The sequence below is a fragment of the Hemitrygon akajei genome, chromosome 11 (genome assembly GCF_048418815.1).
Source record: "Hemitrygon akajei chromosome 11, sHemAka1.3, whole genome shotgun sequence".
Lineage (NCBI taxonomy): Eukaryota > Metazoa > Chordata > Chondrichthyes > Myliobatiformes > Dasyatidae > Hemitrygon > Hemitrygon akajei.
This window is the reverse complement of record NC_133134.1, coordinates 121,756,416-121,784,399: the sequence shown is the minus strand read 5'-3', so window position 1 is coordinate 121,784,399 and position 27,984 is coordinate 121,756,416. Positions and strand designations below refer to the sequence as shown.

At 42.1% G+C, this 27,984-nt stretch overlaps 1 protein-coding gene across 2 annotated transcripts in view; it reads right to left on the bottom strand.

Annotated features, from left to right (window-relative positions):
* Positions 1–707: 707 nt before the first annotated feature.
* LOC140735980 (uncharacterized) overlaps positions 708–27,984 on the bottom strand; it is a 143,778-nt gene continuing 116,501 nt past the window's right edge. For both annotated transcript variants that reach the window (XM_073061620.1, XM_073061621.1), the window contains exons 13-17: positions 26,754–26,883; positions 26,634–26,666; positions 4,708–4,805; positions 3,138–3,221; positions 708–3,047 (exon numbers count right to left, since the gene is read on the bottom strand). In XM_073061620.1, the coding sequence (XP_072917721.1) occupies positions 2,919–3,047; positions 3,138–3,221; positions 4,708–4,805; positions 26,634–26,666; positions 26,754–26,883 (474 nt within the window). In that variant the 3' untranslated portion in view covers positions 708–2,918. The remainder of the gene's footprint in view (positions 3,048–3,137; positions 3,222–4,707; positions 4,806–26,633; positions 26,667–26,753; positions 26,884–27,984) is intronic.

Sequence of the window (27,984 nt, the reverse complement as noted above, 5' to 3'; positions counted from 1 at the left end):
AAGAGATTTAGAACTAGGATAAGATGTTTGGTGCAGATAAGATGATTGTGATAAAACTGATGGGAAAAAAGCATTTCCTTTGAAGCTGATTTTTTTTAATGTCCCATCACAACTCTTCCCTGTCCTTCAGTTCCTCCAAATCACCACACAACAGCATTTCAGTTCTCCTTCATCATTCAGGACTTTTCTATCACACTGCAGGAAGCCTTCCTTTCCTATATTCCATTCCACTTCTTCACAGTAAATCTCTTGCTGTTTTATCAAATAGCTGAACTGTGGGCTTTGCTTGGCCAATAACTGATCTTTTGCTGAGGTAGCAAAACCTAACTGTGTTATCTAGCACCAAAAGACCATTTAGACAATATCCTGAATGAAAGTTTCCAAGTGCATTTAGTAGATAGAATATAACAACAGATGGATAATGACAGACAGCACTCTCAAGAGGACCGACAGACAGATGCATTCCTAGGCGCAGAATGGCAGGGGATTTGGAACTAGGATAAGATATTAGGTGCAGTGAAGATGATAGTAACATGAAAGACACATTCTATTCCAAATGACCAATCAAATATAAAGCAATAAAACTTATATGATAATAGTCCATGATCTAAACAGAAGCCTTCATCAGTTATATGAACCTGACTGGAAAAAGGAGATATTTACAACTACAAATAAAAACAGAAACCATATTAGGTTCTGGGGTTTATTTTTTATTTATTTAACAATACAGCATGGAGTAGGCCCTTCAAGGCATGTCACCCAAGTAACTCCACAACCCTGATTAACCCTAACCTAATCCTGGCACAATTTACAATGACCAATTAACCTACCCTGTACGTCTTTGGACTGTGGGAGGGAACCAGAGCACCCGGGGAAAACTCACGCATTCCACAGGGAGGACATACAGAATATCCTTACAGAATGGCACCAGAACTGAACTCCAAACTGCAGAATACCCTGGGCTGTAATAGTGTCATGCTAACTGATGCTAATCGTATGAATCTGGACATTCAAAGTTTGCACAGTTGGACAGTGGCAGCTTCAATAATTCTACAAATCAATCCTATGGAGCTGTGTTTTTTTTTTCCTGGGACAATCACTCAAACATTTGAACAAAAACAAAAACCTGAATCCCAAACACCAATTTCTAATAAAGAAGGAGAAATGAATATCAAACTTCAAAAACACAAAGATTTTTTGTACCATTTTACTTCCTAATCTATGGTATTTATTCAATATTTCACAGTATGTTTTAAATGCAATTTTTCATTAATTTTACCCAGATTCTTTGAACAATATTGCAACAAGGATGTTTTAACTCAAGTGGCTGTAATGATCAGGTATCAAGCATTCATCACCATCAAGAATCTCCCTCCATGCCACATCCATTAACATCACCACCCCCATCTCCACAACAAAATAACATTTGTATTTCCAGTATGAGCCATCCCTGTTGACTACTACTGGATAATTAGTGGCAATCACTGTTGCATAGTTGCTAGGCTGCTGCAGTTTCATGACTATTTAAACTTATCACAGTCCAAAAGATTTTTTTTTCCCTATCATACAAAAGTACAAAGTAGTTTAAACTCAAGGTAGACATTATAATGTTATCACATAAGCCCATACAGCTTTCATTAAGAGTATAACCTCACATTTTTCCCAAAAACTAACATACTTATTTTTATTTGAGATGCAGCATGGTAACATACCCTTCTGGGGCCTTTCTGACCTGAAGAGCCCATACTGCTCAATTATATCCATGTACCAATTAACCTACTGACCCACATGTCTTTGGAACTTGGGATGAAACTAGAGCATTCAGAGGAAACCCACGCTGGTACGGGGAGAACATTCAAACTCCTTACAGAGATCAACGGAATTGAACCCTCTTCGCTTTTGCTGAATTAGCGTTATGCCAACAGCTATACTACTGTACCACTCTTCTTATTCATGAACACATTGTTCACTTTGCACCCAATATTAAAAAAATCAAACACACAACTGTTTCTTAGTTCACCCAGGTATTCTGAATATCAGCAGAAAGGCTGTAGATTGGCTTGCAGGTAACAGTATCTATCACGCGTGCTAAGGATTTCAGACACAAAACATACTCTCTAAAAACTCATCTATGGTCAAAATGCATCTACCTTCATTTAAAGTCATAAAGTTATAGTCACAGAAAGATTCAGCACAAAAACAGACCTTCATTCCAATAAGTCCACACTGACTACTAAGCAGACATTAACACTAATTCTACATTAACTCTTTCTATGCTCCCCACCTTCCCAGCAACTCCTCCCAGGTTCTGCCACCTACCTACACTCGAGGAACAATTTACAGAGGCTAATTAACCTATCAATATACATGCTGTACTTGCAGAAATAACCTGGGTACCTGGAATAAACCAACAAGATCACAGGGACAACAAGCACACATCACAGAGTCAGGAGATCAGGAATGAACTCAGGTTATTGCAGCTTGTGAACCAACCATCTACTAGTTGTGCCACTGTGCCCAGAGTGAGTTATCATACACACATAATCGGTGCCAGAGAGTAATAAAATCCCAGACAATATACCTGATCTTTTCATAATGTGCTTTATAATCCATTAGAAAATTGATTTTCTATCCATTTAATGGGCCAGTGAATTATCCAGGACTGTTTTCCTCAGATAGCTCATGTGATTAACACTCATGGGAGGCTTGAGAATATTACCCCTATTTGTTCTCTCAAATAGCATGTGACACAGGTGATAAATATCTTCAAGTATGATGAACAAATTGATGCTTCCATTTCACCTTCCAGGACATTGAATTTTGGCATACTATTACTAATTTAGCTAATTTCTGTGTTGCTCTGAGAAACATGAAAAAGCAAAAAAAAAGAGAAAACTTTCTTAAAGCAAAAGTTCATATTATTTCTGAGCTGATTCCAATCTTCGCTTGCTTTGTTCTGTGACAGCTCTCTTAAAATTTTTAATGAAGGAAGATATCCATCCGAACATTACTTCTGAGTCTCGATCTTGTGGTTCTCCAAATCTAACCTATCAAAACAGCAGGAGAAACAGATTCAAGCTTCATGCCAAGAGAAAGTTCACATAGAAATGAAACAAAAATGCCTCTAGTAATATTACCAAGATGTCATTGTAGAGTGTCTTCATTTCATCACATTGTTTATTCAACTGTAACAATTCATCTTCATATTTTTGAATTATAGACTGAAAATAAAATAAGAAAGAAATTGTTTTTAATCTCAAAGCATTTCACTGTCAAGTTTTCAGAAAGCTAGATGGAAAGGCTTCTCAATATAACCAAATTCATTTTTTATTTCATTTCTTTGTTGGCTTAATTGCCTTACGAATCAAAGCATTCCTTGCTTTCTCAGATTAATCTGTCCAAGATGTGTTCATTCAGCTAATGTTTTGTTGGAACCTCAGATCTGATGCTACTCCCACCCTGAACTCATTATTAATATGCACATCTCAATTCTTCTCCTTTTCCTAGTGCCACGTGCTCATCCTCCGTGACTCCTTCCAAGCCTTTATGTAAGAATAGCATAAAGTGGTGGTGCCAGTATTAATAGAAAAAATAGCATTGTGCAATATCTGGATAAATATCTTATTCCAAGACACTGGACTCTTGCACAGTGTATACTTTCTTGCATTCCTCATGCTAAAACAGAAGTGTCCTTCATGCTTTTAGATGGAAATGATCATAAATCAAAACAGATAGTTGCTGACATTGCATGCCAGTGTCTGAAGCCAGTTTCAACCACACCATCAAATTCTCCAGCATTTCTGTAATCTGAGTTATATCATTACAATAAAGAGTATGGGGAAGGGAGCAATATCTGTGGTACTACACTGATGGGGGGGGGGGGGGGGGTGGAACAAAGAAAGGCTCTGATACAATATGCTCCTTAACAGGTCTGTGTCAAAGACCGGGATGTTGCTTCAGAGAATGACTAAATATAAAAAGGATTTTAAGGATTATGAGAGAAGACTTTAGTAAGACCTGAAGGCAGTTTCAGCAACTGAATTGTTGACATTGATCAATGTCTCAGTATTACAAAGATGAACCCGAAGAAAATTAATATAGGAGTAACAGGCTCTTGATGGTTTGAGATACAAAACATAGTTTGCTCTGTATGATACCCTAAGCTAACAGAATCATAATGGAGAAAAATATTGCAATTCTATAATACCAGTCATGACCTCCGGACATCCCTAAGCACTTCACAGACAATGAAATACCTTTTGAAGTGTGGTCACAGTTGCAAAATAGCAACTGTGGAACTGAATGGCTTACAGCATGCGGCCGTGAACTTCTATATGGTAAATCACTAGGTAATCTGCTTTAGTGATTTTGACAGAGAGATAAATATTATAGACAGATTGCAGGAAAGGACACCACTGATATTAACATTGCATTTCATCTTGATATGAAAGTTGAACATTAGCAGCCTATTCATTAATAGAAATAACACGAAAATCATGTTCACTGAAGTTTTCCCTTAATGTGTCATAAAAAGATCATTTATGACATCAAATAGTACATTGTTTATGATTCCACATTTAAAAATCCCATTTAAGTACATTATTCCCCTTATTTCAAGATTATATCTGATAAAGCTCCTAAATTCAATATTTATACTAAAGTTGCAGTGCAGATATTATAAATCATAAACCTTTCTCCTGAAATTACCTTCAGTTCATTGTAGAACTGCCAGTCTGAGCTGTTCTTGTTCGTTGGCTTGAGTGTCTTTTTGTGTAGAATGATTTTTGCCATCTCATTCTTTAAAACTATAGTGCAAAAACATGACATCAGTTATTCTTATTTAGGGATTCATTACAAAACAGTTAAAACAAAATTGCCAGAACAGTGAATATAATAGTTTGACCAATTAGAAATTTACTTTGTCTGCCTTGGTGATACAATTCTATTCTCTGCTGTTGTGCACCAAGTGAGGTATTGCAACAATGCACCCAGCTGTTTTCCTAAGGCTCCAGTAAGGCATTCATATAAAGCAAATAAGGGAACAGTGATGCATACAACACTGCACCTCATTAAACGCCTTCAATTAAATATGAATTAGTCTGTGCAATCAAACATGAACAAGTACAGTGGAAATTGTTGGGTTCTGATGCTTTTGATCCTAGAGGCATAAACCTGTTGCTTCACGATTGTTTTAATAAGCACTAAAAGAATAAAGAGTTGGAAACGGACTGTAACAGAGGTCCAGTAGGGGAAGGGAAAGAAGAAGCAAAGATGGCAGGTCAATACTGTCAGTTCTTTTTATACGACAGGTAAAAGACATTCCATTCAAATTTGTAGATAAGAGTTAATCAGATAGTCCCTATTCAAATAATGCAATACCAAGCTTCCAGAATCATACAAATGTCACTACTAGGGGACAAATTGAACAAGTGCATATACATGCACTGCCAACCAGGAAATATACTAAACAGTTATATGTATATAGGTAGTTATATACGATACAAGCAAACGATTAATTACTCTACTGCAAAGTTAATGACAATTAAACAGTCTGATCCAACAATCCCTCCGCCCCCCAATTCTAAATCATCCATTTAGAATCACATCATCTGAAATTTCAGAGACAGAAGAACTACATTAAATATAAAACAATCAAAAGCTACTGAAGTTATGGAAATATCAAATGGTCTATATTCTTCAAAGTATTCATAGAATTACATCACGGCTTGGCAGATTCATAGGCACACTCATGTGAGTTTGAACTATTCAATTAATGATCACTCTTATGCAAGTAAAAGGATGTAAATTATGATTAGGTATAACAGGATAAATATAAGAACTCATAATATGGAGTAACCCCAGGTTCCAAGACTTGGATGAATCCAGTCAAAGAAATCTCATCCATCAGATTGATGTATTTTACCTGCTTCTTTAAAACTATGATCAGGCAAACCAGTTTTGTCCTTAGACTCAACAGGTATGTAAGTACAACACTCCTTGCCTTTAACTGCACATGATTCCCCCCCCCCCCCCAACTGCTAAGAGAAGATCTAATGCCATATGATTTAAAGAACCATCTTACACACAGTGACTACTTCTGTTGTTACATTTCCCAAGGCATCAGCAGTGTCATTGCTTACTGTACCTAAAGCTGCAGCAACATTTTTAATCTCTTTTATACTCCTTGCAACACCATAAAATGAGAATAAAGTTGATGCAAAATCAGCTCGGGGTGGGTGGGGGGGTGTAAAAGGTAAAGTCTGCATAGTGTCATAGCAGGAAAAACATAATCCTAACTGATTATACAGAAGGGAGGGATAGTCACCTCTTCCACACATTAAAGTATGTATTGATCGATGAACTTAGACCATTCCTTACTAATCAACAGGAGCCTTGTTCAATTGTAATATTTTTTCCTGATGGATATCAGCAATGAAAATTCCAGAGTCATTACCTCATTTAATGTAAAGTGTAATTGCATGAACTTTGCCCTGCTGCAATGGCACCTTCTGAACTCTAGCAGAAGGTAGCTTCTGTAGTGAACACACAACAAGATTTAATAGCTTTGTCATGATCATTGGATGCAGATACAGAGATAACCCAGGATAAGACACAAGTATGGCCACATATATGATACCCCTAAATCATGCTGATAATATTTACATAAATGATCCCATTTAAGATGCTATGTGGGGAGCATGACCACTGTATATTTATGTCTCCCATGAGTATAAAGTCGACATCACGATTGCTGAAATATCCAAGAATTTTTTGTTCTGGATCTGCAGGAATCCCTAGCATTGATGAATATTTTGAAGTGCGTGATATACGTCAACATACCCAAAAGCTAAAGGCATTAACAACATCAACAAATTAATGTGATACGCACATGTATATACTATGAGTTATCTCAACTGGCACATTGTGAATCGGTAAAATAGGCAAAATTATAACAACAAATAATAGTGGAATAAGCTTCCTAATGCCCAGTTGCTGTAGGCAATGTTCAAAGTATTCTGGCTGGTTAGTGATCTACTCACTGTAGCCCAGCTGCATAAGTACTGTGCCAGAGTTTAATAGCACATTAACCACAGAGTGTGTTTTCCCTTGTCAAGTAGCACTTCAGCTCGCCTGCAGTGGCTGGCGTGTATCCACTAACTTTTACTACCAAATTAGTAATTAGTGGCACTTGATAAGGACCTTCTCATCGCGCTCCCAGTGGTCCCTTATGTGGTTTCTTAATCAGGACCCATTCACCAGGAATCAGGGTGTGTCTTCCTGTAGACGTACTTCAAGTATCAGAAGTCTGCCGAGAAGTACATCATGGGTTAATTTCACACAATAGTTGACTAGATTGTCTGCCATAAAGTGTACATCAGCCTCTGTGAGATCCATGGTTCCTGGGACACCCTGATACCACCTTGAACGGACTTAGTTTAGTTTTCTTGTTTAGCATTACTCTGATGCTCCATAAGAAGAGTTGAAGACTACAGCATGGCTTCCTCGTGAGACTTCAATTACTGTTTGATGCTTTCATTCATTCATTCATTCAACTTGTGTTGATGACTCTGGGTGACATGAACAATGAAAACACCATTCAATGTTCAGTATTCAACATAGTTCCTGACAAAAACTCCAGTGAAACATATTCCTTGTCAGAGTCGAGATGACGTGGCAATCCCCAGTCCAACTTTGTTTCCATTCTTTCAGTTGTTAGGTTCACTGCAGATGTTGTCAGCACTTCTTCCAATTCTTTGACTTTTTAAAATTATTTTTCTTGTTTTTGTCTACCTTTTTCTCAATTTCATCCACAAACATATTTCCATGGCTTTACATGGTAGCCATTTTGAAGTGGCTTTTAATACATTTTAAAACAGCAACTTCTGACGTCAATTGTGCAACATTCATGAGTTCTTATACTAATTGTCAATTCTTGATTGGGGTTCCTACAGCAATAAGAAATCCTTATTGTCTCCATAAGTTTCAAAAATCATGACCTCCTAAAGCATATCGAGAGTCAGGGTAGATATTAGCTGATCTTATTTCTGCCACCTTACAGGCTTCTATCAGAGCTTTTATTTCTGACTGTTGGACAGGAGCCATGCTTCCTGATGCTAGAACTTCAGTTCCAGAAACAACCGTTGGAATTCCCCACTCAATCATTGAGGAGCCATCAGTGTATAATCCCTTGGCAGAGTAGTAACTAGCTGTCGGTTTCCATGTTCTTGAGTTAAGACTGCCAACATGCATCTCTTTTTGACATACAGAGTAAATGGCTTACCTGTAGCAGGGATTCTTAATGTAGGAGCAGTACAAAATATCACCTTTAAAGTTTGAAACACTTTCAGTTGTTCTTTCAGATTGGTGAGTGGTTGGGCAGTAGTTGATAGTTCCGCCACAGGGGTTAGCTTGAGTAGCAATGAACATAGAACTCTACAGCACATTACAGGCCCTCTGGCTCACAATGTTGTGCTGACCACGTAACCTACTCTAGAAACTGCCTAGATTTACCCTACCACATAGCCCTCTGTTTTTCTAAGCTCCATGTTCCTATCTCTTAAAAGACCCTATTGTATCCACCTCCACCACTGTCGCTGGCAGTGCTTTCCACACACCCACCACTCTGTGTGAAAAGCTTACCACTGACATCCCCTCTGTACCTGCTTCCAAGCATCTTAAAACTATGCCCCTTCATGTTTAATCCAACAGAACTGTCCATATACAGTGCTACTTAAGATTAATTCTTCCCTTCCATTGCTCAGCCAGAAGGAGCTCTGCGGAAGAGTAACACTGTTTTTGCAAGAAAGTACTCTCTTGCAACTTGCTCCCAGTTCATATATATGCCGGCAGTATAACCTGTATCCTGGGCCTAGGGAGGTTTCTTTGAAGTCTTATTGAATCATGCTGTTGTGCTTGCTGTTGGCATTGGGGCAGAGGAATGTCTGGAAGTTACATACCAATGGATGCCATTTTCCATATCTAGGCACATTACTGTACTCGTACATCATATGCATGGAAAGTACATAAGCAAAATCAAAGACAACAGAAACCATATAAGTATCACATTAACAGGTTTGAAATAAAATCCCATTTGTAGTGCATTGTAAACAACCTCTGGTCCAAATACTTTGTTTGGCTAGAATTTCCTCAGAACACTTGCAAATAATGTTACAGTAACTCTGGTGTTACTACAGACAACTGTAAATCCCACATGCTCAGTTTTCCATGATGGAGGCATTTAGCAAACCTGAAGCTGTTAGAGTGAACCATGGGTTAGTGTGAAAAGTAATTGCTATGCTCCATTGTAATTTGATTTCATTGCCCTTGTTCCTTTGTCCTACTGAAACTGCATTTCATTTCAGATTCTGATAAGATATACCGGTACATATCATTGGCTGAGAGGCACAAATACAATATCAAATAATACGTCAGTTGACAAGTTGTTTTAACATTTAAATGCCCAGACAGGACTGAAGTTTGCTATGCGGGGAAGATAGCTTGGAAGAAAGGACATATCTAAATAAATACATTGTCTCATATCTTCACAAAATTCATGATAAAACTGAAAGAATACATAAATTCAAAATATCTTGGTGGGATGTTTTGTCCAGTCTGCTTTTCAACAATGTGCAATATTTCCTGCTCTTGAGCAGATGCAGATGCGGCAGCCAGTCTGGATGTCAGAAGTTTTGAGAGAAGGGGACTTCAGTCAGGTTCACTGCCTGAGTACAAAAGGCAGCAGCCCGCTACAGCAAAAAAGAACTTTGACTAGTGGCCAATCCAGACGTTGGAAGTTTTGAGTGGAGGCGGCTTCAATCAGGTCCACTGTCCAAGTACAAATGTAGCAGCAGGTCTCTACAGTGTTAAGGTGCATTTGGGATTGATGAGCAGAACAATCAGTATTTGGGATTGATGAGCAGAAGCAAATTAAAGGAAGGCAGGGGCAAGCGCAGGGGAAATAACCTACCAGAGGAAAGTCACAGTGGCCTGGTTTCTGGTACTGTCTGCCTCTGACTCAGAAGGGAGAAGAAGAAGCACACTGTGTTGATAAAGGATCGCTAGTTAGGGGAATGGACAAGAGGATCTGTGAGCGAGAACCAGATTCCAGGATGGTATGTTGCCTCCCGTGTGCCAGGTCCAGGATATCTCAGATTGAGACTTAAGCATTCTTAATTGAGAGGGTGAACAGCCAGAAGTCATGGTCCATATAGGTACCAATGACATGAGCAGCACAAATGATGAGGTTCTACGTAGAGACTTCAGGGAGTTAGGTGCGAAGTTAAAGAGCAGGACCTCTAGGGTTGTGCTCTCAGGATTGCTACCCATGTCACCTTCTAATGAGGCCAGAACTAGGAAGATTATACGGTTTAATACATGGCTAAGGAATTGGAGTAGGAGGGAGGGCATAAGATCTTTCTATCATTGGCCTCTCTTCCAGGGAAGGTGGAACCAGTACTGAAGGAACGTCTTGCACCTGAACTGGAAGGGAACTGATATCCTAGCCAGAAGGTTTTTTAATGCTGCATGTTGGGTTTAAACTAGAGCTGCTGGGGGATGGGAACCAGTGTGCCAGAACAGTTAGTGGAGAGGTTGTGGAGGCAGATGTTGGTAAGACCTCAGACAACGTAAGGAATCAAAAGGTTGAGCAAGATGCGACTAGTGTCCTGAGCTGTATATATTTTAATGCAGGAAGTATTGTAGTAAAGGCGGATAATAATGCTGAAGATGGGGTAGCCAGTTTACAAAGAGACAATGCGTAGTGAGGAGAGGCTGTTGATAGGGCAGAATTACAGTCAACAGGATGAGTTGCAATGTAAAAGGTGGACAAGGTCCAAAAGGGTGAATACAGGACTGAAGGTGGTATATTGGAAAGTACGCAGTATATGGAATAAGGTAGATGAACTTGTAGCACAGTTACAGATTGGCAGATGTTATGTTGTAGGCATCACTGAATCATGGCTGAAAGAAGATTATAGCTGAGAGGTTAATGTCCAAGGATACACATTGTATCAAAAGGATAAGCAGGAAGGCAGAGGGGACAGCATTGTTATGTTGTTCAAAACTGAAATCAAATCATTAGAAAGAGACGACTTAGGGTTGTTAGGTGTTGAACCATTGATAGAGCTAAGGAACTGCAAAAGAAAGAAGACATTGATGGGAGATGTATACAGACACCCAGTAAGGATATGGCCTACAAATTACAATGGGAGAAAGATAAAGCTTGCCAAAAGGGCAATGTTACAATTGTCATGAGGGACTATCATCAACAAATTCAGATACACTATGCTCAGTCCCCTCTTCCAGATCATTACCGTATATTGTGAACAGTTGTGGGCCCAGCACCAACCTTTGCACGGTGGACAAACCCAAGTGCACAACACAGGCGCGGAGGCAGAGTCGGGAGGTGTTATTGACATAGTGAGCATGGAATCAGTATCCAGGAGCAATGCTAGACTTAGAACTGGCAGTCCTAAGAACCATGAAACAAGGTTACTCACATCAGGGTCAACCAATGAACCGGCAGCTCCTTGTTGTGATCAAAGGGTCTTTATCCTGCATTTTCTGATGGAAAACAGGTGTGTGTAGTTAATGGATCCTGGGAATGATTGGAAACTAAACGAGGGGATTGGGGCCCCAATTCCTGAGGTAGATAGCAAGGTGGGGGATTGCCAGAAGGGACCATGACAGTACCCCACCCTCAACAGGAGCCTCCAGGCGATCCTCCAGGCCTGTCTGGATTGTCCTGATGAAAGTCCTGAATGACGGAAGGGTCCAGGATAAAGGAGCGACACTCTTCTGGACCGTACCCTTCCCAGTCTACCAGGTATTGGAAACTCCTGCCCCTACGACGCACATCCAGTAGTCTTCGGACGGTGTATGCCAGATGGTTGTTGATGATACGGGCAGGTGGGGGAGTCTCAGCCGGGGGACGCAAGGGGCTGACGGAAACTGGCTTTAACTGGAAAACATGAAAAGTCTGGTGGATGCAATAGATCTTGGCAGTTTTAGGTGGACTGCTGTGGGATTGATAATACTTTCAACCTTGAATGGTCCCAGGAAGTGAGGGGAGAGTTTCCTATGCTCGTACTTGAGTGGGATATCCTTGGATGAAAGCCACACCATCTGCCCTGGTTTCCACTCAGGCACCAGAGTCCAGTGTCAGTCGGCCGTCTTCTTATTGTGTTTTACTGATCTGAGTAGGGCCGTGTGTGTCTCCTTCCAAACCTTAAGGCACCGATCGATATGGTCCCAAACCGATAGTACCGCAATCTCCTCTTCTTGTGCGGGGATCAGCGGGGATTGGTACCCCAGGGAGCACTCAAATGGAGACCTTCCAATGGCAGAGCTCACCAGAGAATTGTGGGCATGCTCAATCCACGGGAGGTGGTCGCTCCAGGTCGATGGGTTGTTTGCCGTTACACAATGTAGCGTCACCTCCAGGTCTTGGTTGACCCGTTCCGTCTGGCCGTTCGTCTGGGGGTGGAAGCCGGATGACAGGCTGACTGATGTACCTAAGGCTTGACAGAAGGGCTTCCATACCTGTGAGATGAACTGGGGACCTCATTCGGAGACGATGTCTGCGGGGATTCCGTGGGGGCAAAAGACATGGCGGATGAGAAGATATGCCATTTCTTGAGGAGAAGGGCATTTAGGGAGGGCTACGAAGTGCACCGCCTTGGAGAACCGGTCTACCAAGGTGAATACGGTGGTGTTCCTTTGTGAAGGGGGTAGACCGGTGACTAAGTCTAGGGCGATGTGCGACCAGGGACAGGTAGAGGAGGAAGTAAACCCGCAGGTGGCCGATGAGAGGCTTTGCCCCGGACACAGATGGAACATGCCGAGACATAGGAATGGGTATCTGCCTCCATGGATGGCCACCAAAAGTGTTTTTTCAGGAGCGCTAGGGTCCGATCACTCCCAGGGTGGCAGGCGAACTGAGATGTGTGCCCCCATTGAAGAACCTAGGACCTGATGGAAACAGGCACATACAGGCGATCGCCGGGTCCATTGCTGGGGTCAGGGTCATTCCAGAGGGCTTCTTTTACTTTGGACTCGATCTCCCAAGTGAGGGTGGCAACCACGCAGGACGGTGGGAGGGTAGTCCCTGGGCTGGAAGTGTCCTCCTTGGAGTCAGATTGGTGGGAGAGTGCGTCTGGCTTCCCGTTCTTGGACCCTGGATGGTATGTGAGGAAAAACTTGAACTGTCCAAAGAATAACGCCCAACAGGCCTGGCAGGAGTTCAAATGTTTTGCAGTCTGAATATACCCCAGGTTTTTAATGATCAGTTCATACCACAAACAGTTGTTCTGCCCACACCAGCCAGTGCTTCCATTCTTCCAATGTTAGCTTGACCGGCAGGGGTTCCCGATTCCCCACATCGTAAATTCGCTCAGCGGGGGACAGTCAGTGAGAATAGAAGGCGCGGGGTGAAGCTTTTCATCCAAACTTGATCGCTGGGACATGGCTGCTCCTATCCCGGAGTCAGAGGCGACCACCTCGACAATGAATTGACGGGCTGGGTCCGGATGGACCAGGATGGGAGCGGTGGTGAACCGCCTCTTCAGGTCGGTGAATGTCGAGTCAGCTTCGGATTCCCAACAGAAGGGGGTAGTAAGTCAGGTAAGCCGGGTAAGGGGGGGGGGGGTCGCCACTCGACTGTAGTCTCTAATAAATCAGCAGTAGAAGTTTGCAAACCCCAGGAATCATTGAAGTTGTTTGCGGGTCATGGGCCTAGGCCATTCTTCCACTGCCCGGATCTTCTCAGGGTCTGCTCTCACCAGCCCGCTCTCAATGATATAAACCAGGAAGCTGACCAAAGGAACGTTGAACTCACATTTCTCCATCTTCACAAATAATTGGCTTTCCCACAGTCTTTGGAGGACTTGACGGACATGGTGAACGTGTTCCTGGGGGGTGCTAGAAAATATCAGGATATCATCCAGGTAAACGAATACGAACTGATTAATAAAGTCCTTCAGTATGCCATTAATGAGGGCTTGAGAAACGGCAGGAGCATTGGTGAGGCTAAACGGCATGACCAAATATTCAAAGTGGCCCAGAGGTGTATACAAGGCCAGCTTTCACTCGTCCCCCTCCCTCACCCTGACTTGATGGAATGCGTTACAAAGGTCCAGCTTTGAGAAAATGGTGGCTCCATGCAGTGGTTCAAAAGCCAAACTAATGAGGGGTGAAGGGTACTTATTCTTAACGGTTATGCTGTTTAGGCCTCTGTAATCAATATAAGGACGAAGCGACCCGTCCTTCTTTTCTACAAAGAAGAAACCAGCACCTACCGGGGAAGATGAAGGTCTGATAATGCCCGCGTGAGGGACTCACTAATGTATTTCTCCATGGCCTCTCTCCAGTTGGGATAAGTTAAAAAGGCGACTGGTGGGTAGCGAGGCCCTGGGGAGAAGATCAGTGGCACAATCATATGGGCGGTGTGGAGGCAGGGAAAGGGCCCGTTGTTTACTGAATACTGGTCCCATATCATAGTATTCTGTGGGGACTCAGGACAAATCGAGTGGTTCCGGGACAGGCAGGGTCGCGGTAGCTGCCCTGGGAGATAGGGCTGACCGCAGACAGTTGGCATGGCAAGACTGGCTCCATTTGGCTATCCTCCTGGTAGACTAGTTGATGTGGGGATATTGTTGGTCAGCCATGGATACCCTAGAACTACTGTGGCTTGAGGTGAACAAATGAGACTGAACCTTACCTCCTCCTGATGGTTGCCGGATAGGATCAAGGTCAGGGGAGGCATACAGTGGGTCACCTGAGCTAGCAGTTTTCCGTCCAGGGCCCGGGACTCCAGGATGGTAGTTAGCGGCTCACGAGGTATTCCAGCCTGGGAGGTTATGTCTTCGTCCAGCAAATTGCCCTTGGCACTGGAATCCGCCAAAGTGGATAGGGACAGAGACTGTTGTTGGTAATTCATGGTAGCCGGGACCTGCATCCGAGTCTGGGGGGCTGAAGGGAATATCGTCTGGCTCACCAGGACCCCATTTTCACTGGTGCCCTCCCTTATGGCTGCTGAGGGTGGCTATCCCAGAAATGTCCTGGCTGGCCACTATAGAAACAATCCCCAGCTCTCCACCTCTGCAGTCGTTCAGCCGGGGAGAGCTGGTTCCGTCCCAGCTGCATCGGTTCCTCCCCCAGGGTGGTGGGGATGGTCGGTACAGGTGCTACACTTGGAGTGGCTGGGGAAGGGAGGCTGGCTGGGACTGACAAGGTGGACCATGGGCTTCCCCGAGGAGTGGGGCGACTGGTTCTTTCTCTCAGCCGCTCTTGAAGTTGATTATCTAATCTAGTGGCTAGCGAGATCAGAGAGTCCAGACAGTCCGTGTCATCCCTCGCTGTCAATTCATCCTTTATCTTGTCCGAGAGGCCCTGTCGAAACACCTCCTGTAGGACCTTGTCATTCCACCCTGGGTCTGCAGCTAAGGTTCAGAACTCAATGGAATACCTTGCTACGCTTCGCGAACCCTGACAAAGAGAATGGGTTGTTCGAAGACCTTCCTCATTTCAGCAACAAAGGAGGGGAAGGAGGAACAAATCTCTGATCGGTTATCCCATATCGCGGTTGCACAAGCCAAGGCATCCCCTCGTAACAGCCCCAATGATGTACACAATCTTGGATTTATCTGAAGCGTAGGTACGTGGCTGTAGCTTAAAGACCAGAGAGCATTGTAACAGGAAAGCCCAGCACCTCCCTAGGTCCCCAGTGTAGGGTTTGGGCTCGGGTACATATGGCTCTCGCAGGGACTGTGTTGCTGATCCCAGGGGCGATGCCATCAAAGCGTTTCGATTTGGGTAGTCAGGATTCTTGGAGGGGATGGAGGAAGAGAAGTGGAAACTCAGTGAAGGTCCACCAGCTCACTGACCTTCTGTACATTCGTGGACAGAGTCTGAAGATTTTCCGTGACCTCCCTAAGTAGTTGGTCATGGGTGCCCAGTAGGTAGCCCTGATTGGCAAGGGCCTGTTGTATGAGATCCGTGTCTGCTGGGTTCATTATGGCCAGTTCATTCTGTTGCATGAGCATGGCAATGGATGAACCCAAGTGCAGAACATGGGCACAGAGGCAGAGTCGGGAGGCATTATTGATGTAGTGAGCGTGGAATTGATATTTAGGAGCAATGCTAGACTTAGAACTGTCAGTCCTAAGAATCATGAAATGAGATTACTCACACCAACAAACTGGCAGCTCCTTGTTGTGATCACAGGGTCTTTATCCTGCATTTTCTGATGGAAAGCAGGTGTGAATAATTAGAGGAACCTGGGAATGACTGGAAACTAAATGGAAGGGATTGAGGCCCAGTTCCTGAGGTAAATAGCAAGGTGGGGGATTGCCAAAAGGGGCCATGACACCGACCTCTGCGGCACACCACTCACCTTTGATTTCCAACCAGAGTAACACTCATGTATCCCAATCTCTTTCTATTAGTTAACTAATTCTCTATCAATGCTAATACATCACCTCCAACTCTACGCATCCTTATCTTTTGGGTAAGTCTTTTATGCAGCACCTTATCAAACACCTTCTGTAAATCCAAGTAACTAACAGCCATCTGATCCCCTCTATTCGCTGCACTCGTTATATCCTTAAAGAACTCCAGTAAGTTTCTCAAACAGGACCTGCCTTTGCTGAATCCATGCGGCGTCTGCCTAATGGATCCATTTCTTTCCAGATGCTGCGCTACTTCTCCTTTAATGACAGCTTCAAGCATTTTCTCAACTACAGACGTCAAACTAACTGGCCTATAGTTGCCTGCCTTTTGCCTACATTCTTTTTTGAACAATGACATGACATTTGATCTCTTCTAATCCACCGGGAGCTGCACAGAGCCCAGAGAATTTTGGTAAATCATCACCAAGGCCTCTACTGCAACTTCTGCCATTTTGTTCAGTACCCTAGGATGCATTCCATCAGGACCAGGGGATTTATGTATCTTCAGGCAAACAAGTTTGCTCAGCACTGCCTCTTTAGTGATAGCTATTGTATTGAGGTCCTCAACTCCCATCGCATTCAAAACATCTCTCTTTGGCATGTTAGATGTGTCCACCATGAAGGTCGACACAAAATAGTCATGCAAAGCCTCTACCATTTCCTCATTATCCGATATCAATTTCCCATCCTCATCCTCCAAGGGATCTACGTTAACTTTAGCCACCCTTTTCCAATTTATTTGCAATTATAAAAAATTTTACTATCCATTTTTAAATTTTGTACTAGTTTATTTTCATAGTCTAGCTTCCCTTTCTTTACAGCTTGCTTAGTGGTTCTTTGTTGCTTCTTAAAGTTTTCCCAGTCTCCCAGTTTCCTACTACTCTTGGCAACTTTGTGTGCACGAGTTTTTATATAACCATACAACCATGCATTACAGCATGAAAACAGGCCATCTCGGCCCTTATAGTCCGTGCTGAATGCTTACTCTCACCTAGTCCTCCATTTCCTTTCCTGTCCATATACCTATCCAATTTTACTTTAAATGTCAATACCGAACCTGCCTCTACCACTTCTACTGGAAGCTCGTTCCACACAGCTACTACTCTCTGAGTAAAGAAATTCCCCCTCGTGTTACCCTTAAGCTTTTGCCCCTTAACTCTCAACTCATGTCCTCTTGTTTGAATCTCCCCTACCCTCAATGGAAAAAGCGTCAACTCTATCTATCCCCTTCATAATTTTAAACACCTCTATCAAGCCCCCTAAACCTTCTACGCTCCAATGAATAAAGACCTAACTTGTTTAACTTGTTAACCCAGGTAACATTCTAGTAAATCTTCTCTGTACTCTCTCTGTTTTGTTGACATCTTTCCTATAATTCGGTGACCAGAACTGTACACAATACTCCAAATTCAACCTCACCAATGCTTTGTACAATTTTAACATTACATCCCAACTCCTATACTCAATGCTCTGATTTATAAAGGCCAGCATACTAAAAGCTTTCTTCAACACCCTATTCACATGAGATTCCACCTTCAGGGAACTATGCACCATTATTCCTAGATCACTCTGTTCTACTGCATTCTTCAATGCCCTACCATTTACCATGTATGTCCTATTTGGATTATTCTTACCAAAATGTAGCACCTTACACTTATCAGCATTAAAATCCATCTGCCCACTCTTCTAACTGATCTAAATCTCTCTGCAAGCTTTGAAAACCTACTTCATTATCCACAACGCCACCTACCTTAGTATCATCTGCATACTTACTAATCTAATTTACCACCCCATCATCCAGATCATTAATGTATATGACAAACAACATTGGACCCAGTACAGATCCCTGAGGCACACCACTAGTCACTGGCCTCCAACCTGCCACTACTCTCTGGCATCTCCCATCCAGCCACTGTTGAATCCATTTTACTACTTCAATATTAATACCTAACGATTGAACCTTTCTAACTAACCTTCCATGCGGAACCTTGTCAAAGGCCTTACTGAAGTCCATATAGACAACATCCATTGCTTTACCCTTGTCAACTTTCCTCGTAACCTCTTCAAAAAATTCAATAAGATTTGTCAAACATGACCTTCCACGCATAAATCCATGCTGACTATTCCTAATCAGACCCTGTCTATCCAGATAATTATATATACCATCTCTAAGAATACTTTCCATTAATTTACCCACGACTGACGTCAAACTGACAGGCTTATAATTGCTAGGTTTTCTCTTAGAACCCTTTTTAAACAATGGAACCACATGAGCAATACACCAATCCTCCGGCATCATCCCCATTTCTAATGACATTTGATATATTTCTGTCAGAGCCCCTGCTATTTCTACACTAACTTCCCTCAAGGTCCTAGGGAATATCCTGTCAAGACCCAGAGATTTATCCACTTTTATATTCCTTAAAAGTGCCAGTACTTCCTCCTCTTTAATCGTCATAGTCTCCATAACTTCCCTACTTGTTTCCCTTACCTTACACAATTCAATATCCTTCTCCTTAGCGAATACCAAAAAAAAAAAGAATTTTTTCAAAATCTCCTCCATCTCTTTCAGCTCCACACATAGCCATCCACTCTGATTCTCTAAGGGACCAATTTTACCCCTCACTATCCTTTTGCTATTAATATAACTGTAGAAACCCTTTGGATTTACTTTCACCTTACTTGCCAAAGCAACCTCGTATCTTCTTTTAGCTTTTCTAATTTCTTTCTTAAGATTCTTCTTACATTCTTTATATTCCTCGAGCACCTCATTTACTCCATGCTGTCTATATTTATTGTAGATATCTCTCTTTTTCCTAACCAAGTTTCCAATATCCCTTCAAAACCATAGTTCCCTCAAGCTTTTAACCTTTCCTTTCAACCTAACAGGAATATAAAGATTCTGTATCCTCAAAATTTCACCTTTAAATTACCTCTATTTCTCTATTACATCCTTCCCATAAAACAAACTGTCCCAATCCACTCCTTCTAAATCCTTTCGCACTTCCTCAAAGTTAGCCCTTCTCCAATCAAAAATCTCAACCCTGGGTCCAGTCCTATCTTTCTCCATAATTATATTGAAACTAATGGCATTGTAATCACTGGATCCAAAGTGCTCCCCAACACATACCTCCGTCACCTGACCTATTTCATTCCCTAACAGGAGATCCAACACTGCCCCTTCTCTAGTGGGTACCTCTATGTATTGCTGCAAAAAACTATCCTACACACATTTTACAAACTCCAAACCATCCATCCCTTTTACAGAATGGGCTTCCCAGTCTATGTGTGGAAAATTAAAATCTCCCACAACCACAACCCTGTGCTTACTACAAACATCTGCTATCTCCTTGCAAATCTGCTCCTCCAATTCTCGCTCCCCATTAGGTGGTCTATAATACACTCCTATAAGTGTTACGACACCTTTCCCATTCCTCAATTCCACCCAAATAGTCTCCCTAGACGAGCCCTCTAATCTATCCTGCCAGAGCACCGCTGTAATATTTTCTCTGACAAGCAACGCAACGTCTCCCCCTCTTGTCCCTCCGATTCTATCACACCTGAAGCAACGAAATCCAGGAATATTTAGTTGCCAATCACACCCCTCCTGCAACCATGTTTCACTAATAGCTTCAACATCATATTTCCAGGTATCAATCCATGCTCTAAGCTCATCCACCTTTCTTACAATGCTCCTAGCATTAAAATAAATGCATTTAAGAAATTCTCCACCTCTTCCTCTCTGTTTATCTCTAACAGTACAAAGAACTTTACTGTCTTCTTTTTCTTCCTTCTCCCATACATCTGTTCCTACACTGTGGCTCCCCTCCCCCCTCGTATCTAGTTTAAATCTGCTGGAGCCTCTCTAGCAAACCTACCTGCAAGAATATTTGTCCCCCTCCAGTTCAGATGTAAACCGTCCCGTCGGAACAGGTCCCACCTTCCCTGGAAAACTGCCCAATTATCTATAAATCTGAAGCCCTCCCTCCTGCACCATGTCTTCAGCCATGTGTTGATTTGCACTATCTTACTATTTCTAAATCCACCTGCACGTGGCACTGGTAGCAATCCAGAGATTGCTATCCTGGAGGTCCTGTCCTTTAACTTGGCACCTAGCTCCATAAACTCACCTTTCAGGACCTCCTCACTCTTCCTACCCACGTCATTGGGCCCTACATGGACCACGACATCCGGCTGCTCACCCTCCCTCTTAAGAATACTGAGAACTCGATCCAAGATATTGCGGACCCTGGCACCAGGGAGGCAACAGACCATCCGGGATTCTCGATCACTTCCACAGAACCTCCTATCTGTCCCCCTGACTATCAAATCCCCTATCACTACTGCTCTCTTCTTTTCCCTCCTTCCCTTCTGAGCTGAGGGTCCAGTCTCGGTGCCAGAGACGCAACCACTGCAACTTGTCCCTGGTAGGTCATCCCCACCAACAGTATCCAAAACGGTATACTTATTGTTGATGGGAATGGCCACAGGGGTGCTCTGCTCTTCCTGTCTATTCCCCTTCCCTCTCCTGACAGTCACCCAGCTACCTGTCTCCTGAATCCTAGGGGTGACTATCTCCCTGAAACTCCTGTCTATTTCTGCCTCTGCCTCCCGAATGATCCAAAGTTCATCCAGCTCCAGTTCCAGTTCCCTAACACGGTTTGTCAGGAGCTGCAGCTGGATGCACCTTTTGCAGGTGTAGTCATCAGGGACAGCTGTGCTCGCCCTGACTTCCCACATACTGCAAACGGAGCACTCAACTGCCCTAACTGCTGCCTCCATTACCTACTCCTAAGCTAATCAGATTAATTAAAGGTGCTTACCTGGCCTTACCTCACCTGGAGTGAAGCTCGTACTCAGCCTCTACTCGCTTTTTAAATTCCCCCGCTGATCTCAGAGGCAGACTTCCACGCGTTTGCGCAGTCGTGCCCCGTTCAACCTCGCCTCTGCCTGTTGAGCCAAAGCCGTCCCACTCTGCCTCAGTCCACTCCGATGATGGCCGCTGTATATGGCGGTCTTTCTTTTAAACCTTTGGCGCGCTAAAGGCCTCTTTGCCCCAATCAGTTAAAAAAAAACAGCTTCTCTCCGAGCTTCTTTTACCTCTTCCCTCTCCGCCTCTTGCTTCAATTTAAATAACCGTTGAAAACTTCCTCTCCTTTTTAAACCTTTGGTGTGCTACATTACATGCCTGCACAGTCTAGCCTCTTTGCCCCGATCAATTTAAAAAAAACAGCTTCTCTCCAAGCTTCTTTTACCTCTCTGCCTCTTGCTTCGATTTAAAACTTTGATTTTAGTTTGATGCCTTCTTTTATTTCCTTTGTTATCTAAGTCTGGCTCTCCCCACACTTATTTTCCTTGCTATTAACTGGAATATACTTCTATTGAACACCATGAAAAATCTTTCACTGTTCCTCAACTGTCCCACCATATAGTCTGAGTTTCCAGTTTACACTAGCCAAATCCTCCCTCATCCCATTGGAGTCTCCATACAAGCAAAGAGCAAGGAGAATATAAAAGCAAAGAGTATTGTGAGCAGTCTTGAACCACTTGTCTTAGAAAGGATGGGTTCAAACTGGAGCAAGTTTAAAGGTGGCTTATGAATATGTTTCCACGATTGAGTGGCTTGTCACATGAAGAGTGTTTGATAGCTCTGAGCCTGTATTCTCTAGAATTCAGAAGAATGAGGGGTAACCTCATTGAAACCTATCGAATAGTTAAAGACCTTGATAGAGTGGATGCAGAGAGGTGGTGGGAGAGCCTAAGACCAGAGTACACAGCCTCAGAATAGAGGGGCACCTTTTAGAGTGGAGATGGGGAGGAATTTCTTTTACCAGAGAGTGATGAATTTGTGGAATTCTTTGCCACAGGCAGCTGTGGAGGACATGTCTTAATGTATATTTAGCGCAGAGGTTGATAGATTCTTGATTGGTCAGGTCATGAAGGGATATGGGAAGAATGCAGGGGATTGGGACTGAGAGGAAAATTGGATCAGCCACGATGAAATAGCAGAGCAGACTTGATGGACCCAATGGTCTAATTCTGCTCCTATATCTTATGTTCTTGTTTTTCTCCCTCTTTCCATATTTCCTTATGCCATGCAGTAGAAGAAGCTATTTCAGTAATTGAGTCTATGCTGACACACAGGGCAATCCAATTCCTAGAATATTTTTATCCTTGTTCCCATCACCTTTCCAAGATTCTACTACTTACTGTACCTATACTTTTTTTAAAAAATTATCCTTCCATGCCTCACTGGTGCATCAGGTGGCAACCTTGCCATTTCTTTAGCATTTGGCTGCTTTATGAACTGGAGTTAATAGCTTGACGCTCAACACAGCACGGACGGAAAGCATGCAAGGAGCTGGCCAGGTTTGAATCCGGGATCATTCGCCCCTAAGTTTGGTGCAGATGCCACTACACCACTGACCAGCTACTATTTACTGCCACCTGGGGTAATTTGCAGTTCATACACTGACCCACACACCATTAGGATGTGGGAGAAAACTGGACATCTGCAGGAAGTGTGTAAACTCCACAGAGACAGCAATAGAGACCATGCCTGAATTGAGAATACCTTACCTGTGCAGTATCTGTGCCATCAAATGACTTGACTTCATTTCCTTTCATATTCCATCTTTCTAATTTGAATTTTTGATATTAACAAGAACCAACATCTTCAAAACACCAACTTAATGGTAAAGTAACTAACCAATGCAGGAAGAGGCTCTGTCCGTGCAATGCCCTTCTCTCATGCAGACAGTCCAGAAATGAATAGCTGTCATATTGACTGGCTGACCTTAGAAATTCATTGAAAATATTACAGCAGGAAGAACAGTCTCCATGAAGTAAGAATTCTTCAGATTGTATTTACCAGGAGTTTCCCACTTTGGGTGCAAATTCTAGCAAAACTTGAGGAAGGTACTTCCTACAGAACTCAAATGTACTAAGTGCACGATCTTCCATTCCAACAGAATTAAGCAGCACAGAAGAAAAATACACTAGGTTCAGCCAAAAACATTTGCCTGGATTCCAGGCTGACAATGCTGAAGATGTTATATGCTGACATTATGTTCTACCTCTGAAATTCAATTTTGGAGGCAAAACAAATCCTTTAAAATCATTTCAATATAGTTAGAAATTATTACTTGGAAGTATTGATTAATACATCTGGAGAAATGAATGTAAAGAAAAATAGGTATAATCTCAATAGAAATCTTCGGTTAATCTGATTACACTGAACTAAAGCTTTCAATAACATACACTATTATTTGCTCATTATTGATTTAGATGTGCTGCTTTAGATCTTTAGTAAATTACATGTAAAATGCTCTAATATGTGTCTACTATTATTGCTGCACCAATCGTAAACATTAGTGTTCTTGTTGGTCCTGCCATTGACTCCAGTAAAATGATACACTCAATAGTGATGAATACATCCTGCTATTAGGGCTTATTTTGTGCTTAGGACTGATTTTAATAATGTAGTCTCAAAATTAGGCCAAACAGAATAATTTCAGAGACTCCACATCACAAACACGGGTTCAGCAGCACATCAGATACGGCAATTGTGCTCATGTATATGCATGTGTCAGCTGATTATCATTTCAGTGTGATAGTATTTAACTCCATTCATTCCGTCGTAGTGTTTGGACACAGCACAGTAACACTTTGCTTCCTGCTTGCATTTGGCTTTGCCTGTGAAATTGGACTGTCGAGTCAACGTACTCTGAAGACTGGCAGTATTCGTTTTTTATTTAGTTGTGCTTTTCAGCCACAGTGTAGGCTTCGTTTTCCATTTGAGAGTTTTATTCAACAGCCCTGTTTGGCCTAGCATTTATTGTTTTCTTTTCCCTTTAACACTGTTCACATTAAAGTCTGTGAACTATCAACCCACTTCAGTGTCTCTCACTCTGTACTTGGGCCACATTTGAATCGGGTGACAGCAAGTCCCGAACCACACACAAAAGTGGACCCAGCAGAGAAAGGGCAGCTGACCTTGGCCATAAGATTCATTGGTCGGAGTGATTCATCAAGACAACAATGTTCCATTGGAATTCCTATGAATAAACTCTTGTTTCTGTCTCCATCGTGACAGAAGGATCTTGCCGAGTAATGGACCCAGCAAAGTTTGAACAGCGACATTTTGACATTGGTGGCTTGAGGAGAGGGTGCCTTTGTTCTCAGTGCATGTCCTGACTCTACATTCTGAAATTCCTGAGTTTGCATACCGAGCTTCTCTAGTCTACATTAACCTTCTCCTTATCTATTCCAAGCTTTTCAGGTCACAAGTATCCAGGTTCTCAACTTTGTGGTCCTGTGACTCAGGTCTGCATACCAAATGAGCGATTCAACCAAGCTTATCAATTGATTCAACAAATCATTATTCAAGTCAATGGTGTAACTTCTGGAAGAGCCCGACTGCAAAAGCTGATCCCTGGCTGTAGTATGCAAATACACAAGTAACTATCAAGAGTATTTTTAACTTCTTGATGAAAGTCATGGTACAGACTGAAAAACTGAACTTTCATGTAGCAAATTAAACAGACCTACAGAGAACCAGCTAGCTGAGCGATAAAAGAAACCTGGCTATGCTGTCTTAATCTGTAAAATTGAGAGTATATCCTAACTGCCTCTGGAAAAATTGTGAAAAATAAAACATTCTGAGCAAGATTTGATAAGGTTCCTTCTCTAGGTTTCAAGTATCCTGTTTTCAAGGTTTCCCAAGGACTTTTCTCTATGTTCCTAAGATTTTTTTTTATTGTTCCAAGGCTTATTTAATGTGTTTAGGATTTTTCAATGTCCTCCCCATCTCAAGGACTCCCAAGCCTCTCTCTCGGCCCCGCCCAAGGTTTCTTGATCTCACTCGAGGTTCCTGGGTCTCTCAGTCTTTTGGGGTAACCAGGTCTCTCAGGATCCCCAAGTCTCTCTGCCTCTCGAATTCCCCACGCCTCCCTCTCAAGTTCCCCAGGTCTCTCGAACTGTCCCTGGATCTTGCATTTTCAGGTCTTCCTGGGCCGTCAGGTGCCAGCTATAGGGAGTAAGATCCTGCAGTGATTTCTTCAGGCCTGTGCAGGGCATCAGAGAGCACTGGGCTCTGAGGTTTTTGGAGCACCTGCATTGGTTAAATGTTGCTTAACAACAGTTATTAATGGTTTAAGAGTTCCTTGTGTTTTTCTTGAGCGACTCTCTCTTTGTAATGTGGTTTCCTGGTTATTTCTGTTTAAGTTTGTTGAGTTTATTTAGATAGGCTCAGGGGTTCTGTGTTAGTTTTATTGTTGAAGCAGATGCCCAATTAGTTCCAATCGGAGGGTCCTCATTTTGAGAATGATTCATCTCACGGTGTCACTTAGTCGAGCTACCGCTTTATAAGCACTTGCTTCTGTCTCTACATGGATATCTTTGGCTCCAATATTGGCAATGCACACCATGGCACTTATCTAGCAGCATCACTGAAGGGCACCTTATCCAGGCCTTCCAGCAGACACAGGTCTGTGGTGCCTCAGGGGTTGTGCCGAGAGAGGGGGGCCCTGTCACAACCACGGATTCAGCAGTGCAGCAGAGTCAGCAATTGCACTCATGAATATGCATGTATCAGCTGATTATTATTTCACTGTGATAGTATTCAACTCCAATCATTCCCTTGTAGTGTTTGTCGAGAATTGAACACAGCACAGCAATGTTTTGCTTCACTGCCTGCATTCGGCCTTGCCTGAGAAATTGGATTGTCGAGTTAACTGACTCTAAAGCAGTATTCATTTTATATTTAGTTATTCCTTTCAGCCACAGTATAGGCTTCATTTTCCATTTGAGAGTTTTAGTTAACAGCCCTGTTTGGTCTCGTGTTTATTGTATTCTTTTCCCTTTAACATTGTTCACATTAAAGTCTGTGAAATATTGACCAGCTTCAGAGTCTCTCACTCCGCACTACAGCTAGGCCATATCTGAATCAGGTGACACTCCAATTGCAAAAAATACAATTTACACCAAAAAAAAATCCATAATCTTTTCAACTATGCTCAATAATCCAGTACAACTGACTGGGAAAAACAGGCAGTAATTCAGCAAAGTTTTTCATTTTCATACTAATCCTCCTTATAATATTCAGAAGATCAATCATGTCAGTCTGATACTTGAGGACAAACAATACCACAAGATCTTTTCAAATATTAAAATGGAGTTTTTACATACCATCCACCTCCGCAATCAAACCCTTAATGGAATCTAGAAGGAAGAGAAACAAATTATTATGATGGATACAGCACTGTATATGTTCTAATGTTGCTGCTTGTTTCGGACATTTCCACCCACCTCCAGGAACTTCTTCAAATTCTGTGAGCTCTTCGGGAAATTTTGTCAGGCTTGGCTCTTGTGACATAATCTGGTCTACAAGAGCATGAAGTAAGGTGAATGCCTTGTCCTTCCCTCGCAAGAGGACCAGCTATAAATAATGGGTAACAAGATTAGTAACATTAGAGGATTGCTGAACATCTCTGGATAATTTCAATCTGTAAAATATTGGATTTTACTTTATTTACCATACTGAGGTAATGTTTGAACTTCAATGTACAGCTCTTTATAAAATAGTGGATTATCACCCAAATTATTCATAATCTGCAATATATTCTCAGCAAGAATCATAAACTGCTTCCCATATGCATTACATCAAGAAGAATTAGTTCTCTTTGCTGTACAAAGATGTCATCATAAAACATTCATAGGGATTTCCGTTGCCAAGTTTCCAGCAAAGTTATAAATCAACTCTTTTAAAGACATTCATGACTTTACAATAAATACTGATCCATCACAAACACATTAATTTGGTGCACATTGCAGTAAAATAATTCCTAGTTATGAACAATGACAGTTGATTAAAACAACAAGGTAATCATAAATAAGAAATTGTGGCATTTCAAATTGCATTCATAATTGAAAATGTTTGGTTGACTACCTATAATGAGTGCCCTAAATGGATTTAAATACTTGAATATTTGTAATCATGTCCAACTAATACATTACAAGCTATGACATTTATCAGCTTCTTCTTTATGCTCTTTATGGGGCATTAACATCTTATGCATTCCATATTTCAACCTGCTTGCAGAATGATGTGCACTCAGAAAGATCAGTGCTCTTCATTCAACCATTCTCATCTCTTCTAATGGATGGATCTCCTCTTGAGTAAGAAAATAGGATATCTCTTATAAAATAAAAATGGAGTAATGGGAATAGGGCGAATAGGTAAAACATAGCTAGCAGCTCTTAAACTGAAACTGTCTATGAGAATGCAATGATTTTGAACTTTTAAAAGCCAACTTCTAGTCATCAAGCAGTATAGGATAATGGAAGTCAGTGATAACCTTGCAATGGAGGGTGAGCTAAATGACCTTACAGATGAATTGGGATATACAGTAATTATTCAGTTTGTTTCATATTAACTAGCTGTTCTCCATAAACAAACAACTATTAATGTACCAATATTATATATTTAATTCTCTAGACAAAGTCTCTGGCTATCCATCATGTTTTGTATACCTCTATC